This window comes from Oncorhynchus clarkii, chromosome 30 (genome assembly GCF_045791955.1).
Source record: "Oncorhynchus clarkii lewisi isolate Uvic-CL-2024 chromosome 30, UVic_Ocla_1.0, whole genome shotgun sequence".
NCBI lineage: Eukaryota > Metazoa > Chordata > Actinopteri > Salmoniformes > Salmonidae > Oncorhynchus > Oncorhynchus clarkii.
In genome coordinates, this window is record NC_092176.1 from 1,919,288 (window position 1) to 1,938,610 (window position 19,323).

At 42.8% G+C, this 19,323-nt stretch overlaps 1 protein-coding gene across 2 annotated transcripts in view; it reads left to right on the forward strand.

Moving 5' to 3' along the window:
- Positions 1 to 19,323, forward strand: part of LOC139390005 (glutamate receptor, ionotropic, delta 2) — a 565,966-nt gene that overhangs the window by 421,335 nt on the left and 125,308 nt on the right. For both annotated transcript variants that reach the window (XM_071137092.1, XM_071137090.1), the window contains exons 9-11: positions 6,786 to 6,887; positions 11,441 to 11,638; positions 15,635 to 15,947. In XM_071137092.1, the coding sequence (XP_070993193.1) occupies positions 6,786 to 6,887; positions 11,441 to 11,638; positions 15,635 to 15,947 (613 nt within the window). The remainder of the gene's footprint in view (positions 1 to 6,785; positions 6,888 to 11,440; positions 11,639 to 15,634; positions 15,948 to 19,323) is intronic.

Below are 19,323 nucleotides of genomic sequence, written 5' to 3' on the forward strand. Positions count from 1 at the left end.
CCTGGCCTGGTGGTTCCAGAATAACAACCTCTCCCTCAACGTAACCAAGACTAAGGAGATGATTGTTGACTACAGGAAAAGGAGGACCGAGCACGCCCCCATTCTCATCAATGGGGCTGTAGTGGAGCAGGTTGAGAGCTTCAAGTTCCTTGGTGTCCACATCACCAACTAACATGTTCCAAGCACACCAAGACAGTCATGAAGAGGGCACGATAAAACCTATTCCCCCTCTAGAGACTGGGTTCTCAGATCCTTAAAAGGTTCTACAGCTGCACCATCAAGAGCATCCTGACTGGTTGCATCACTGTCTAGTATGGCAACTGCTCGGTCTCTGACCGCAAGGCACTACAGAGGGTAGTCCAGGACCTCGACCAGGTGGTGTCAGGGGAAGGCCTTAAAAATTGTTAAAGACCCTAGCCACCCCAGTCATAGACTGTTTTCTCTACTCCAGCATGGCAAGCGGTACCGGAGTTCCAAGTCTAGGACAAAAAGGTTTCTCAACAGTTTTTACCCCCAAGCCATAAGACTTCTGAACAGGTAATCAATTGGCTACCCGGACTATTTGCATTGTGTGCCCCCACCAACCCCTCTTTTACGGTGCTACTACTCTCTGTTTATCATATATGCAAAGTCACTTTAACTATACATTCATGTACATACTACCTCACCTAATACCTTTTTTGCACTATTGGTTAGAGCCTGTAATTAAGCATTTCACTGTAATACCTGTTGTATTCGGCGCACATGACAAATAAACTTTGATTTGATTATTCTGTGCGGGCTTCCTTCTTTTCACTCTGTCAGTTATGATAGTTTTGTGGAGTAACTACAATGTTGTTGATCCATCCTCAGTTCTCTCCTATCACAGCCATTAAACTCTGTAACTGTTTTAATGTCACCATTGGCCTCATGTTGAAATCCCTGAGTGGTTTCCATCCTCTTCAGCAACTGAGTTAGGAAGGACGAGTGTATCTTTGTAATGACTGCATGTATTGATACACCATTCAAAGTGTAATTAATAACATGCTCAAAGGGATATTCAATGTCTGCTTTTTTTTTACCCATCTACTAATAGGTGCCCTTCTTTGCGACGCATTGGAAAACCTCCCTGGTCTATGTGGTTGAATCTTTGTTTGAAATTCACTGCTCGCCTGAGGGACCTTACTGATAATTGTATGTTTGGGTACAGAGATGAGGTAGCCATACAAAAATAATATTCAACACTATTATTGCACACAGAGTTTGTCCATGCGACTTATTATGTGACTTGTTAAGCAACATTTTTAATCCTGAACATATTTAGACTTCCCATAACAAAGGAGTTGAATACTTATTGACTCAAGACATTTAAATGTTTTATTCATTTGTAAAAATTTCTAAAGACACGATTCCACTTTGACATTATGGGGGATTGTGTTTGGACTAGCGACAAAAAATCTTGGAAAGTGATCCTTCGCCCCATTCTGAGATCTGACTCTACTTTGCTCTGTTCATCTTTCCATCAATCCTGACAAGTCTCCCAGTCCCTGCTGCTGAAATCATTCCCACAGCATGATGCTGCTACCACCATGCCTTACCTTAGAAATGGTGCCAGGTTTCCTCCAGATGTGACGCTTGGCATTCAGGCCAAATAATTAAATCTTGGTTTCATCAGACCAGATTATCTTGTATGTCATGGTCTGAGAGTCCTTTAGGTGCCTTTTGGCAAACTACAAACAGTCTGTCATGTGCCTTTTACTGAGGAGTGGCTTCTGTCTGGCCGCTGTACCTGGCCGCTGTAAGGCCTTATTGGTGGAGTGCTGCAGAGGTGGTTGTCCTTCTGGCTTTTACTCTCAGGACAAAGTATACCAGCAGTCTCCACCATACACTCTTTCACAAACTCACCTTCAGCAAAAGTCTTGCTATGCTTTGCAATTTTATGTGCCACTGCGTAGCTTGCCTTAGTTACGGAGTCTTGAGTAGAACACAGTTTAGTAAACATATTTTGTTGGGATTTTAAGTTTGTGGCAAGATTTGAGGCCTTCTTTGCCTTTTCCTGAGAGGACAGATTGCTAACAGTGGCTATTACAGTGAAAAAATACCATGCTATTGTTTGAGGAGAGTGCACAACAACAAAACACTTTTATCACGGCAACTGGTTTGATAAATTCACCACTGAAGGTAAATAATATACTTACATTAGGTAATCTTGCTTTGATTTGTCATCCTGACACGGAACCCAAACCACCTGCGCGCGTGCGCCATCGTGCATAAATGTATTTTGTCCCTCTACACCAAATGCGATCACGACACGCAGGTTAAAATAGAAAAACTAACTCTGAACCAATGACATTAATTTGGGGACAGGTCAAAAATAATTAAACATGTATGGCAATTTAGCTAGTTAGCTTGCACTTGCTACCTAATTTGTCCTATTTAGCTAGCTTGCTGCTGCTAGCTAATATGTCCTGGGATATAAACATTGTTGTTATTTTACCTGAAATGCACAAGCTCCTCTACTCCGCCAATAAATCCACACATATAACGGCCAACCGAATCGTTTCTAGTCATCTCTCCTCCTTCCAGGCTCTTTCATCTTTGAACTTATATGGTGATTGGCATCTAAACTTTCATAGTATTACCATGACTACCGGCAAAACAGTTTGTATTTCAATCACCCACGTGGGTATAACCAATGAGGAGATGGCACGTGGGTACCTGCTTCTATAAACTAATGAGGAGATTGGAGAGGCAGGACTTTCAGCACGATCTGCGTCAGAAATAGGAATGAGTTCTATTTTAGCCCTTGGCATCGCAGACGCTCGTTGGCGCGCGCAATAATTTAATAACATGTATTTCTACATTTATTTTGCGACGCTAGCGCACGCGACGTTTCCGGTCTGGTCAGCATGTGAGGGTCCCAGGGATAAAATGTAGCATAGTTTTGTTTGAAAAAATCTATTTTTATGTTCAAATGAGGGAACTCAAATCAAATCAAATCTTATTGTCACATGCAAATAGTTAGCATGCTTGCTTGAAATATGACTATTGAGATTATATTCCTTAAAATTGGCAACAGCCCACGCTACCTTCTCTGGGTGCAAGTCCTGGTACAGGAGAAGGGAATCAGGGGTGTGGACATAATGTGATAATAGTGTCCACCAGTCGTCCCAGGACGCTAAGGAAACCCTGGTTGACAATGCGCCTCTCCTCTTTCTATTTAGCCCATGCTGCCATCTTTGCAGACCTTTCTTTTTTTGCTGTGGATGCTATGAACCACTCATGAAGGCTGGTGGTGACTCCACGTGTCCACAAAATAAATAAAAAAACATTGGCAAAGTACAGGTGCAAAACTTACCAAAGGTTTTTGGTTGGTAGCGAACTGGTGAGGGAAAGGCCTGGATGGGCTGGTGAGCTGGCAAGGGTGGTACGAAAATGTATGCACTTACTACTTTAAGTAGCGCTGGATAAGCGTTAGCTAGCTCGCTCTTTTGTCCAAACCAGTTACTGCTAATGCTAAGCATCTAGCTAACAGCTTGCCAGCTTGTTTGTAATAAAAACATTATTAACCACTTACCAGAGTCTTGCATCTCCTCCAGCAAATCCTGGACCCGTACAAAACAGCTTGGCTAGACAATCTGGAACCTCTCTTTCTAAAACTATCCGCCGCCATTGTTGCAACCCCTATTACCAGTCTGTTCAACCTCTCTTTCATATCGTCCGAGATCCCTAAAGATTGGAAAGCTGCCACTCTAGACCCAAACTGTTATAGACCTATGTCCATCCTGCCCTGCCTCTCTAAAGTCTTTGAAAGCCAAATTAATAAACAGATCACTGACCATTTCGAATCCCACCGTACCTTCTCCGCTGAGCAATCCGATTTCCGAGCTGGTCACGGGTGCACCTCAGCCACGCTCAAGGTACTAAACGATATCATAACCGCCATCGATAAAAAACAGTACTGTGCATCCGTCTTCATTGACCTGGCCAAGGCTTTCGACTCTGTCAGTCACCGTATTCTTATCGGCAGACTCAATAGCCTGGGTTTCTCAAATGACTGCCTTGCCTGGTTCATCAACTACTTTGCAGACAGAGTTCAGTGTGTCAAATCGGAAGGTCTGTTGTCCGGACCTCTGGCAGTCTCTTTGGGGGTACCACAGTGTTCAATTCTTGGGCCGACTCTCTTCTCTGTATATATCAATGATGTCGCTCTTGCTGCGGGTGATTCCTTGACTCACAACTACGCAGACGACACCATTCTGTATACATCTGGCCCTTCTTTGGACACTGTGTTAACTAACCTCCAAACGAGCTTCAATGCCATACAAAACTCCTTCCATGGCCTCCAACTCTTCTTAAACACTAGTAAAACCAAATGCATACTTTTCAACCTTTCGCTGCCCGCACCCGCCCGCCCGACTAGCATCACTACTCTGGACGGTTCTGACCTAGAATATGTGGACAACTACAAATACCTAGGTGTCTGGCTAGACTGTAAACTCTCCTTCCAGACTCATATTAAACATCTCCAATACAAAATCAAATCTAGAATTGGCTTTCTATTTCGCAACAAAGCCTCCTTCACTCACGGCGCCAAACATACCCTCGTAAAACTGACTATCCTACCGATCCTCGACTTCGGCGATGTCATCTACAAAATAGCTTCCAATACTCTACTCATCAAACTGGATGCAGTCTATCACAGTACCATCCGTTTTGTTACCAAAGCCCCTTATACCACACCACTGCGACCTGTATGCTCTAGTTGGCTGGCCCTCGCTACATATTCGTCGCCAGACCCACTGGCTCCATGTCATCTATAAGTATATGCTAGGTAAAGCTCTGCCTTATCTCAGCTCCCTGGTCACGATAACACCCACCCTTAGCACAGGTATATCTCACTGGTCATCCCCAACGCCAACACTTACTTTGGCCGCCTTTCCTCCCAGTTCTCTGCTGCCAGTGACTGGAAATAATTGCAAAAATCGCTGGAGACTTAGATTTCCCTCACTAACTTTAAACATCAGCTATCTGAGCAGCTAACCGATCGCTGCAGCTGTTCATAGTCCATCTGTAAATAGCCCACCCAATCTACCTACCTCATCCCCATATTGTTTTTATTTACTTGTCTGCTCTTTTGCACACCAGTATCTCTACACATCATCATCTGCTCATTTATCACTCCAGTGTTAATCTGCTAAATTTTACTTCGCTACTATGGCCTATTTATTGCCTACCTCCTCACGCCATTTACACACACTGTATGTAGACTTTATTTTTTTCTATTGTGTTATTGACTGTACGCTTGCTTATTCCATGTGTAACTCTGTGTTGTTGTTTGTGTCGCACTGCTTTGCTTTATCTTGGCCAGGTTGAAGTTGTAAATGAGAACTTGTTCTCAACTAGCTTACCTGGTTAAATAAAGGTGGGAAAAAAACTAAATCAGACAGTCTGAAAAATGCTTGCAATTTCCTCATAGAGAATGATGTCATCCTGCCTCATTGGCTAATTTGGCCAATCAGCAGTCTACACACATTAATATTTTTAATGACCTGTATATGCTGACACCATTCTGTTGTTGGGGTACACCCACAAATGCTAATGGTCCTTATACAAATACTAAATACCCCTTACCAACACAGATAAGCTGCTTTTTAACACACTTACTTTTCCTTCCAATTTATTTTAATTATTTCACTCATATTGGAATTAATTATAGGTCATATTTCATACAAATCTGGAAATACTGTACAGTTACTTTAACCTCTATGTGATGGGTGTCCCTAAACCGGGACGGTTGCTGCTAACCTGTGCTAATATTACTTGAATGACGTTGTATACAACAGCCAACTTTCTGGGACATAGACATGTCTTATATGTGCAGAAAGCTTAAATTATTGTTAATCTAACTGCAGTATCCAATTAACAGTAGCTATTACAGTGAAAAAAATGCCATGCTATTGATTGAGGAGAGTGCACAACAACAAAACACTTTTTTCATGGCAACTGGTTTGATACATTCACCTCTGACGGTAAATAATGTACTTACTACTTACATTCAGTAATCCTTCTCTGATTTGTCATCCTGAGGGTTCCAGGGATAAAATGTAGCATAGTTTTGTTTGATAAAATCAATTTTCTTATGTTCAAATGTAGGAACTGGGGTCTACAGTTTGACCCCACTGCTATCTCTGGCTCCACACCCACCCCACCTGGCCATCTAGATGTGTAAAAGTTAGTGTATAAGCTAACATACCTGGGAGTGTGTAAACTTAAATGTTTTATTACCATAGCATTTTTGTATGTTCTTTATAGTTATGTACTTGAAAATGTATCAATTGACCAATTCAGCACATTTGGGCAAACTCCTGACAGACTTGATACAAAATATTGTGCAGTAATGTAATTATTCACTGGATCAGTCTGAAACTTTGCACAAACACTGCTGCCATCTGATTGCCAAACTCTAAATTACACCTAGACTCCTATCTGAAAGTATGGCCTTTCTCTTGCATGTCAAAGATGTTGTTTTTTTTTGTTTTTTTTAACATCTTTTTTTTTTGTATTATCTTTTACCAGATCTAATGTGTTATATTTTCCTACATTAATTTCATATTTTCACAAACTGCAGTGTTTCCTTTGAAATGGTATCAAGAATATGCATATCCTTGTTTCAGGTCCTGAACTACAGGTTGTTAAATTTGGGTACGTCATTTCAGGCGAAAATTGAATAAAAGGGTATGATCCTTTTAACATTTTACTTGTCACATGTCACTTATAAACTGTACTTCCTGCTTGTCTTCCAGCTGGCCACCTGGGATCCAGTGCATGGCCTCAATGGAACACTAACTGACAGGAAGTTGGAGAACAACATGAGAGGTGTGGTTCTGCGCGTGGTCACTGTGCTGGTGAGTACTGTACTGTTGTCTGTATCGGAGTTGGGTAAGGTTGCCCCTAGACACTGATCGTAGGTCAGTCTTGCATTTTCCTCAATCAGAATTAAGGTTAGGATTCGGAATGGGAAGCTGATCCTAGGTCTGTACCTAGGAAAAATGCATAGAGATTGAGGGCATCCACTCATTTTATGTAGTTAACTGAGTGGGACTTCCAACTTCATTGGCTAATCCCTCCTGGTGACCCTGTTGGAGTCATGTCTAACCCGGGTCATCAGGAGGAATCAGCTAATCATGAAGAAGAAAATTTAAATTGTGGCACTGACCATGCTGTCATAGATGCTACAATGGCACAGATACAAAGATGACTCCTCTATCTATCTCTATGGGAAATGTCACCAAGTCTGTATACGCCATTAACCTGTATAGTGCTGTTTGATAGACCTGGCATAATGAAGATATCACTTGTAAATCCTGCTCAACACTCCCAGATTTAAGTCAGGGTGTCTGTCTGTTCACAAGCCATAAGTGAACGGGCACTTCATTAAAAGCGATTTCAGGAGAATGAATTGACACCATGGAGCTCCATTATATTGAGATTTGAGTTTCGCTATCTCGCCTCCAGCACTGATTTGAGTCTCTTGAGTGCTTTAAAGATTCAGAACTTTAAATTCTTCATAATCCAGCTTTGAAGTCTGGGGAGAAGAAAGAGATGATGCTACGACTTTGTGGCTCTCTGTCTTTTTTTCCCTTCCAGATTTTCATCCCTTTCAAAGAGAACATGGAGTACGTTTCTGAACATGATCTATTTTCTCAGAAACGGTGTGGAGGAAAAGGGTGGAATGGGGTGGCGTGTGTGTGTGTGCTCGTGTGTGTTTTCCCAGAGGCACAAGGGAAAGGCTGCAGTACTCACACTGACAAGCCACAGATGGTGGTGGAGACCACTAGAGTATTTATTCTACTCCCTCTTTCTTGCTCCCTCTCCCCTTCTCCTCGGTCTCAATCCTTCTGTGTGTGTGAATGTGTCTGTGTGTGCATGTCTTTGTGTGTGTGTGTCTCACAGACACACTCCCTCTCTCTCTCTTGGTCCCTCTCATTCCCTAGACCTCTATGACTGACATCCTTTATGAAGTGCCGCCAGTGAGAATTAGTGTGAAATGTCTAGAGAAGTGTGGACGGACTACCGCTGTATATATGAGAGGTAGTGTATGAAAGATAGGCTACCTTTTGAAGGGTGTGTGGCTACAGTATGTTAGGGCTTTCTGATCTGTAGACCGAGCTCTATGAAGCAGACTGAGCATTGCGGTCATGCCTTAAGGCTTTCTTATGTACTCTGTTTTCTGTGCTTTGTGATGCCCTGAGAGCCATCCGGACAAAAACCTAAAGTAACATAAAGTGTATATTTGGTTGATATTTAGTTGAGTTGTCAAAAACTATTTTTGTAATAAGCCAAACCTTGAGTCCTGTCCTTAATTTGTGGTTGAAATCTGGTTAAATGTTTATGTTGACCTTTTAAAAAATGATCCATTGATGTTCAATGTCAGTATGTTATACCAAATGACCGGTGGGATTAAACCCAATGACCCTCCCCCCCTTCCCCGCCACTGCGATCTGTAAATATATGTTTTTATTTTAACCAATCAACTTATCATGTTCAATCGATCTGCTCATTGGCTAATTAAGTGCCAATTAGATCCCATTAGCAACACTCCCAATAAATCCTGTTGGTGACCAATTGATTTGATGAGGACTGTATTGACTGTTTACGTGCAAGGGGGAGAGTGGGGTAACCTGAAAGGGAGCCTCCACTATTCCATGAGGCCCTGTGCTCTCCTAAAATCCATACTATGTGGCTATAAACTGTTCTCCATGGTAGTGAACCACAGGGATTAACAGTGCATTGTGAATGGCACGGATCGAGTGGCACCTAACGGCCCATCAACCCAGGCAAACTGTATCCCTCCCTGGCCTGACATAATCTCCAGCTCTGCTTTCTCTGCTCAGAGACTGTGGAATAATAACACCAGTAACAACCTGTAAAGTGTTATTTAAAGCACAGGGCCACACCAGTCACCCATTGATTTACTGCCTTCGCATAGAGGCCTTTTTAGTGATGATCTATTTGAGTGGAAAATTGCCATTTCCAGCTCAAATGTTACGTAAAATATGAGGGTGTATGTCTATAGAAAGGGGTATGGGGAGTGGGGGGGCGCCAGCAGAATTGTTGACGAGGGCTGGGTTGCAAACAAGGCATATGTTAGGGGAGACGGACTTCAGTCAATAAAACCTGCAGGCTGAGAGGATGCCTCCCTCTCTCCTGGTGGCTAATGGGCAATGGAGTCCCCAGGCCTTACTCGGGAGCTGTAGTGCAGAGAGAGAGTATTCCACACCCTCATGGCCCCCATCAGGCAGAGCAGAAGCCGCAGTGCAGTGAGTACAGGCCAGGGTCAGGGGATGTGGGCTGTCTAGACGATTTTGCTGAGCCCCTCGGGTCTGAATGGGGGACTTTGCTGGTGTCATTAATATGTGCACTGTGTGGCTGATGGCAGTCTGATGGCAGTGAGACTGTTGTGGCTGTAGAGATTCTATAGAGATGCAAGATCTGATAGGCCCCAAGCTGGACAACCAGTGTCAAAGTGAAGAACTGTGGCCTTATGGCTGTGTCCCAAATGTCACCCTATTCTCTATGGAGTGCGCTGTGGTCTAGTCAAAAGTAGTGCACTAAATAGGGAATAGGATGCCATTTGGAACGCAAATATGTGTTATGGACACTTAGTGTGCAAAGACCTTCCCTCCAGTCCAGAGCCACACACATCATGCACTTTGACTGTGTACACACATGTACCCACCAGAGTTGGGGTCATTCCATTCCAATTCCAAATTTTCCTCATTGTCCTGGCACACCAATGGTGGAACCAGCTTCTGAAAAAGTATTTGAAAATATAATAATCCCACAGCATCCACCCCCCCCCCCCCCCCCCCCCCAAAAAAAAACATTTTGTAAACTAACACTTGCACACCCCCTTACTAGCTCTGACTTTTCTGATAGCTACTTTATTGAGAAAAACATGTACTTACTCTGACTGTGATATGCAGTTGTCCCACCTAGGTATCTTAAAATGAGTGCACTAACTGTGTCACTCTGGATACGAGCGTCTGCTAAATTACTCAAATGTCAATTGGAGAGAATTGGAATTTCACTTCCTGAATCAAATGTAATTGGTACCCACACAACAATACTGTCCAAACAAGTCCTATATATATTGTAGACACACAAGCATGTATGCACACATGCACACACACACACACACACACACACACACTGCTTCCCGCTGGGATACATACACTCGGCTAGGGAACTAAACAGTCTCACATTCATGTAGTGCACATCCTACTGTAATAATGTAGAAAACATGCTGTCACAGAGGTACATGTGTAATGTTTCACACTTATTACAGAATTATTTTCTCACTGCCGAGAAAGTTCCTCTGCGACAAGGTGATCAAATTAAGATCCTACATCTGCATGTTAACAGAATTTGTAATTTAGCCTATTAAACACAAACACTGTTTGAAGTGTGAATTAGGCAGGCCTGATGCCGAAAAAGAAAGCAAATGATTGCCTACTTTACCCATATTTTATTTTTGCACTGTGCAGTTCCAGTAGTTAGCTACACCGCTTCATAGCAAAAAAGTAATTAACTAATGAAAACACTACCTAGATTTGAATTTAGTTAAACTACCACCAAGCTACTGCAAAATGAAGTTACATTACTAGTTGAACTACATGTAGTTCACTACTCCCCAACACTGCATACACACGTCAGGTTGTGGTTGGGGCTATAGAGCGTACAGAGTAGTGCGGTAGGCAGGTAAGAGTCGTGGTGTGGGGGGTCACTCTCTGATTGATGGTGCCTCATGGCTACAGTGGGAGTTGGCATGCACGTCCACGCTCCCGCTAATAGCTTATTGAGCGACGGGGGCCAGTGAGGATTCAAAAACACTGGCTTAATGTGCAGACCATGTGTAGTCAATAACACCACCTAGGTAATACATCTGCCTGACATATTCCCAGAAATATTTTAGTTATCAATAGGGATTTATTAAAGAGAATGGAAGACAGGAAGAGAAAGGGCTACTGCTTCTGCGTTTCGGCAGATAGTCGAGACACTGTGCAGGATGACAATTAAGGTGGAAAGTGGAGTGTGGTCATATTTCTCTCTCTCTTTATTTCTCACCTCTCTCTCTCTCTCTCTCTCTCTCTCTCTCTCTCTCTCTCTCTCTCTCTCTGTTCTCTCTCCCTGACTCTCTTTCTCGCTCTCTTTTGCTATCTCTCGGTAATGTTACTGTCTGTTTGGTGTGTGTAAAACAATGCCGTTGACCTCTAGTATTATTACACCAACTTAGTGACATTGCGGGAAAACACAGCAGGATTTAATAAGTTAACTAAAGAATCATAGATACATTGTGATAAAGGACAGATGTGGTGGATACACAGGAAAACCTGTGGTACAGTAGTGGCAGATGGAAGTGTGACAATTATACATTCTTTGACTTTGTCAACTGCAGGAGGAGCCCTTTGTGATGGTGTCAGAGAATGTCCTTGGGAAGCCAAAGAAGTACCAAGGCTATTCCATCGACGTGCTGGATGCTCTCTCCAACTACCTGGGCTTCAAGTACGAGATCTACGTGGCCCCTGACCATAAGTATGGGAGCCAACAGGCTGACGGGGTCTGGAACGGACTAATCGGAGAGTTGGTTGCCAAGGTGAGAGACTGTGGCTCTGTCCCAAATGGCAGCCTACTCCCTATATAGTGCACTACTTTTGACCAGAGCCCTATGTGCTTCAATGCTATGTCCAAATGGAATGAATTAACAATAACACGTAGAATAATCCCAGTTCATTGGGATGAATATGATTTCAGAGCTATTTAAAAGCATTGTCTGTGTTCATCAATGTACAAAACCTTCCTTGCAGGAAACCCTCCTCCATCAATCCATCTATCCATCTATCCACCTTCATCACCTCAGCCAAAATCGGTCTACTTTACGAGGAGGAGGAGCAGTGTATATAAGACGTAATAAACTCTCATCCGTACACAATGCTCTATAATCTCTTATCAGAGGAAAGTAATTACAAACATGCAGCGATTAGGAATGACTGGCTTGGTAAACTGGCTTATTTTTTTAGAGTTGACATAGTTTCTATCCACAGTGTTGTTAGCTATTTACCCTGCCAGTGCAAATAGTGGAATAAGAGTCTGTCCAACAGCCAGACAAACGAAAAGGCAAAGCTGTAAACACCTGGAGGTCAGCAGACCATTTTCAGGACCATTACCCATCACCTCTTGCTGTTTTCCCTTTTTCCGACTCTTTTTGATTCCTAATGCAATTCTACACTGATTCCAACACTGCCGCTTCCAATATTCTTCCTTAATTAAATGAGCGCTTCTGGAAATATGCCTGTGCGTAAGACTACAAACACAGGCCAAAGGGAAAAATGTTAATATCATTTTTGTCGTATTACCTTTGCCTCTATTCCTTTAGGCATATTCTGATTTTTATTGGGCTCCCGAGTGGTGCAGCGGTCTAAGGCACTGCATCTCTCGGCGAGAGGCGTCACTACAGTCCCCAGTTCGAATCCAGGCTGTATCACATCTGGCTGTGATTGGGAGTTCCATAGGGAGGCGCACAATTGGCCCAGCATCGTCTGGGTTTGGCCAGGGTAGGCGGTCATTGTAAATAATAATTTGACTAACTTGCCTAATTAAATGAAGGTTCAAAAAGAGTGTCTGGAATGATACAGAGGATACAGGTACATTGTTATTCATTCTTCAAGGATATTATTATTATAATCATTTTTTATATGTTTTTTTAGGGGGTAGATCAGCTTCAATATTGCAGAAAGTTTGACGTGTACTGCATAATTTCCAATCCCCCAAATATATATATATATATATATTTGTAAATATATACAAAATATATATTTTATATACAGTAGCAGTCAAAGGTTTGGACACACCTACTCATTCAAGGGTTTTTCTTTCTTTATACTATTTTCTATATGGTAGAATAATAGTGAAGACATCAACATTGTGAAATAACACATATGGAATCATGTAGTAACAAATCAAATGGAATCATGTAGTGTTAAACAAATCAAAATATATTTTTCAAATTTTGTATTCTTCAAAGTAGCCACCCGTTGCCTTGATGACAGCTTTGCACACTCTTGACATTCTCTCAACCAGCTTCACCTGGAATGCTCCAACAGTCTTGATAGAGTTCCCACATATGCTAAGCACTTGTTGGTTGCTTTTCCTTCACTCTGCTGTCCAACTCATCCCATACCATCTCAATTAGGTTGAGGTTGGGTGATTGTGGAGGCCAGGTCATCTGATGCATCACTCCATCTCTCTCCTTCTTGATCAACTAGCCCTTACACAGCCTGGAGGTGTGTTGGGTCATTGTCCTGTTGAAAAACAATAGTCCCATTAAGTGCAAACCAGATGGGATAGCGTATCGCTGCGGAAGGCTGTGGTTGCCATGCTGGTTAAGTGTGCCTTGAATTTTTTTTAAAGTCACTGACAGTGTCACCAGTAAAGCACCCACACACCATCACACCTCCTCCTCCATGCAGTCTCCTCTGAACAGTTGATGTTGAGATGTGTCTGTTATTTGAACTCTGTGAAGCATTAATTTTCGCCTGCAATTTCTGAGGCTCGTAACTCTAATGAACTTATCCTCTGCAGTAGAAGTAACTCTGGGTCTTCCTTTCTTGTGGCGGTCCTCATGAGAGCCAGTTTCATCATAGCGTTTGATGGTTTTTGCGACATGTGTACAGTAAATGACCATTTCTGCCTGTTTAAGCATGTTGTTTCCTTACCAGACCGTGAAATGAGCTAATTAAGTCAACAGTGATTAATTGTGTGTGTGTGTGTGTGTGTGTGTGTGTGTGGTAAAATAACATCAGCTCTTCCTACCCCATGTGGGAACTATCACTAGTTTTTTCCTCATTAAACTAATCTGCTAGTGCTAGTTCTGGAGCTATAACTAGGAGGGCATTCCAAATGGCACCCTATTCCCTTTATCCTGCACTACCTTTCATTTAAAGTAGTCTACTATAAAGAGAATAGGTTGCAATTTGGGGTGCAAATCAGATGTGTGAACAGTGCTAGTTCGGTTCAGAATAACCCACACTGAAACTCGTCGACACCATTTAGATGTGGAGTCATTCATATTCTCACACAGTTGTATGTTATTCACTTGATGTCAGCTGGTAGGAGCTATTTCACCCCTGGTATTGAATAAAAACAGAGCGAAGGGGAAGTAGTACTCTGTTCTTATGTTATTCATAGGGTGTGTCCCAGGTGGCACCCAATTCCCTATTTAGTGCTTTATTTTTGACCAGAATCCTATGGTTCTTGGTCAAAAGTAGTGCACTATATAGGACAAACCTTACTAATATTGAGTTGCACCTCCTTTTGCCCTCAGAACCTTTTGCCCTCAGAATAGCCTCATGTGTCGGCCCATGTTGACTCCAATGCGTCACACTATTGTGTCAAGTTGGCTGGATGTCCTTTGGGTGGTGGACCATTCCAGCAGCGTTGCAGTTCTTGACACAGTCAAACTGGTGCGTCTGGCACATACTACCATACTCCGTTCAAAGGCACTTAACTATTTTGTCTTGCCCATTCACCCTCTGAATGGCACGCATACCTAATCAAAGTCTCAATAGTCTCAAGGCTTAAAAATCCAATTTTAACCCGTCTCCTCCCCTTCATCTACACTGATTGAAGTAGATTTAATAAGTGACATCAATAAGGGATCATATTTTTCACTTGGATTCACCTGGTTAGTCTATGTAATGGAAAGAGCCGGTGCTCCTTATGTTTTGTACACGCAGTGTATATAGTATTTGCACACAGCGTCTTATAATAATGAGACACAACATGTGGGAGGAAATTAAATTAGCCTTAGTGGGTTTAGAGCTGACCCTGGCCTGCATAACCCCCCCCCCCCCCCCCCCACACACACACACACACACACACACACACACACACACGAATATCGTGAGGTTATCAGTTATAGTAGGACCGTGGCATTCTAATTCAGGCTCTCTGATTGGCTTAGTGGCTTAATGATCTATCGAGGTACCCTCATCCTCCGGTTTCTTCCTAAAAACAATTTCTTGAAGATGACTGAACTCCTCCTACGCTCACACTATGACTCCCAGCCATATTCATCTCCATAACCTCTGCTTCGCATCAATACAATAGACGGTCACACAGAAAATGGCAATCCCTCAATTTACTGATGCGGTCTCTAGGTAATTAACATGGTATTGTCTTTTCCCCTATCCGTCTCGTCTGAGAAGTGGGTGAGTATTAAGTGTGTCAGATAGCGAGTGTGCAGTCGATACGTGTCTGTTTTGACAAAAGAAAGGAGAGGAGGACTGTGATCATCAGCAGCGACAGAATAGCCATGGCAGAAAGCAGATGTGATTCTATTGATGTACGCATGAATTAAATGAACGTCTAAAATCAGAACTCCGAGCAAAGTTACATTTCTCATACCCCTCCTCCTTACCTCCTCCTTACCACGGAACCTGTTGGATGCAGTGATTTCTGATGTGTGTGTTCACAGGATCCCCTAATTCTCTTGAATTCCATACACCTTGAATCTTGGCATTAATGAATCTGTGTTTGTGTGTGCGTGCGTGCGTCTGCGTGTGTGTGTCCATGCGTGTGTTTTTTTTTCCAGCGTGCTGACATGGGTCTCTCGGCTCTCACCATCACACCAGAGCGGGAGAGTGTGGTGGACTTTACCACGCGCTACATGGACTACTCGGTGGGCGTGCTGCTCAGGAAGGCTGAACGCACCGTGGACATGTTCGCCTGCCTGGCGCCCTTTGACCTGTCGCTATGGGCATGCATCGCGGGCACGGTGCTACTGGTGGGCATACTGGTCTACCTGCTCAATTGGCTCAACCCGCCGCGCCTGCCCATGGGCTCCGTCTCCTCCACCACCCTCTACAACTCCATGTGGTTTGTCTACGGATCATTCGTCCAGCAGGGTGAGTTCACTTTTGTTAGTATACTTTTTTTTTCTTTAGAAATGTATTTTCATCACCTGGTGTGCATTGTGTACCCTTTACTATCCCTGTTTTTAATAGATTTCATTGTTGTTTTAAAAAAAATGTGAGTATTGCAAGGGGATGGGTTTAGGTTGAAGAGAAATAGAGAGAAAGTGAAACAGGTGGGAGAAGAGAGAGAGAAGTGTTTGTCAGAGTCGTGTGTATCGGTGGCAGGGAAGTCAGGCGCAGGGGAATCAAACTGAGTGTAATGGAGTATTTAATAACAGCTAAACGAAACATACTCCAAACACTAAATGTAACAATAAACAAAGTGGGTACGAGGACCCGCCGCGCACCAATACAAAAACCAACACAACACTGAATAACAAACAATCTCTGACAAAGACATGAGGGGAAACAGAGGGTTAAATACACAACAGGTAATGAATGGGATTGAAACCAGGGGCCTGTTGCACAAAACTAGGATAAGGGATTAAGCCAGGATATCTTGGTGATCCTGGCTCAATTGATCCGTAATCCGGTTGCACTAAAGATGGATAGGGGGCAGGAGGATATGTTATGGTATAAATTACCATGGAGATTTATTCTGTGGAGCTAGCCTGCTCCAGACCAGGCTAAATTCCAGGATCTATTTAATCTCATCCCTAATGTCAGTCAGCAGTCACCACAAATGGAAACCAATAGTTATTTCACTGCTCACTATACATTGTTATCACATATAACTAGACCCACTGTTATTTAAACGTTTGTGATCATTAATTTCAATGATTTTGGATAAAAAATGATTTTTAGATGATGTTGCTATCATTAGATAATTTACAGTTTCCCATAGACTATAAGGCTATATATAAAATGCTAGAATATTAGGGCCACAGAGGGGAAAAAAACACAAGTCATAATATTGTAACCAGTTGTTTTAAAGGAGGACAGTTGTTAAAATGACAGATGTAGGGCATTTCGTGAAATTGTACTTCAGTATGGTTTCATAAACAAAGACATGCTGATGTGCCAGAATATTAAGTATCACATTGTCATAAGTATCAAAACTGTAAAAACAATATGTAGCTTTTCTGCAGAAAGAACCAGCCTCATAAATTTATGACTTTATCCTTTTTCTTCAGTGTGGCCCTAGTACTCTGTCATATAAACAAATACACATTCCATATGAATATAAAAACACAATGTGTAACATTATGTTCCTTTATTGAATAAGGACAAAACAAAGCAGGTAAACCATCAGCTCCTTTCAAAACTGAAGTCACAGTGACTCTACAAGATGGAAAGCACAGAATCTAAGCATATTATACAAAATGATACATATACAGACCTTTGAATGTGTATAACACACCCTGCATGTCTGCACACTAAAATAAATGCAGGACAAATCCATACACATCAACTGAACAGACAAATGAATGGATGCAGTAGCCTCCCTGCAGCCTTGTATTACACACAGTATACCGCACAAACATCATAAGAGGCCAAATTCGTCAAAAAACGAACCCAAAAAAACCCAAATTCCTCTGCCACCGCAGGACATATTTAACCAAAATTGAAAGCACACATACTAACTAAAATAATTCAACACATATTGGTCCCTCAGCAGCCGACCACTGTCGTCATCAGGGAAGATTGCCGGATTGTCCCAGTCCATGGCTGGTGGCACTCTGGGGGCCCTCTCCTTCCTCAGGCAGGCCACATTGTGAAGGACAGCACAAGCCACAGTAATATCACATGCCCTAACAGGGCTGACCCTTAATTTGTGAAGGCAGTGAAAGCGTGCCTTCAGGAGGCCAAAGGTCATTTCAACTCTGGCCCTGGTCCTGGCATGGGCATGGTTGTAGGCCTGCTGTGCTTCCTGGGGGTCTGTGAAAGGTGTCAGGAGAAAAGGCTGGCAGCCATACCCCCTGTCTCCCAGCAACACACCAGAGAATTCACCTGTCAACACAAAATCTCATCATTACTACCTCATAAACACAGTGATATTCTTGACACAGCCATGATGGTTATAAATAGGGGTTGTGTGGCTTACCTTGTGATAGGCACTGATAGATTTCAGAGGCCCGAAAGATTCTGGAGTCATGGACTGAGCCAGGCCATTTTGCCACAACATTGCTGATCACACAGTCAGCATTGCAGACCATCTGAAATCATAAGATGAGGAATATTACACCAATCAATGCACATCACTGGCAATGCAGAGTGTTCGTCAATGGACAATATCAAAAAGTTATGTTCACCTGAACATTAATGCTGTGAAAGGATTTCCTAATCACAAAATCGGCCTCATGGGCACCTGAGGGGGCTTTTATCCTTATGTGTGTGCAGTCCACTGCACCAATGACATTGGGGAAACCTGTCACACAAAGTAATGAGTATCCTACTATGTGTTAACAGTTGTCCTGTAATTTGTAGATCCTCTTACCTGCAATCCTATAGAACTCCTCTTTGATGTCACAGAGTCTTCTGTGGCCAGGGAAGGAGATGAAGACATCTGCTAATGCTTTGATAGCCAGACACACACTCCTTATTGTGCGGCAAATTGTGGCCTTGTTCAGCTGTTCTGCATCCCCCACTGAGTACAGGAAGGCTCCACTAGCAAAAAAGCGCAAGGCCACACAAACCATTTGCTCCACACTCAGTGCATGGCTCCGTGCAGTGCGGTGCTTAATCCTGGGACCCAGTAGTCTGCATAGATACCTGATGCCATCTGCAGAAAACCTGTATCTTTCATATAGATGGTCATCAGGGAAGGCCAGTGGGTCCAACCGGTCCCTGAAGACCCTTTCTCACCTGAAGGCTCTCCTCAGCACAAGTGCTTCTTCATCCACCACATCTCGCACGAATGGGCATGCCATTGTCAGAGCAGAAAGGAACACACAATTTTGGGCCTTCATATAGGCTAGTGGCCACACCTGGTGCTGGGGGGGGTGGGCAAAAGAGGGCGATGCCTTATAACGATGACTTGGTTGTACTGATTGCTGGGAAAATAAAAAAAACCTTAGAAAGATGCCACCGTCCTGTGTGCTCACAATAAGAGCTCATATGTCATGGCTCACTTGACTTTACGAGAATATACCTAATTTTTATTTTGAGCTGTGTCATCTTCTTGGAGCTGGGGGAGGAAAGAAAAATAATGATTAATACATTTGTGTTACAGTTAGCATACAGTGTACATTGAAGGCATATCTCACCTCCCTCTCAAGTTTTTTTATTTCAAGGTCCAGTTTCCTAATTGTCCTCTTTTTTATTTCGAACTCCAGTGCAAGATTTTCCATCTTTTTCTTCTTGTACTGAATGTCTATGTCTGCCAGTTCTATTTGGCACCGGAGGTGGTTGCCATACAACTTTCTGA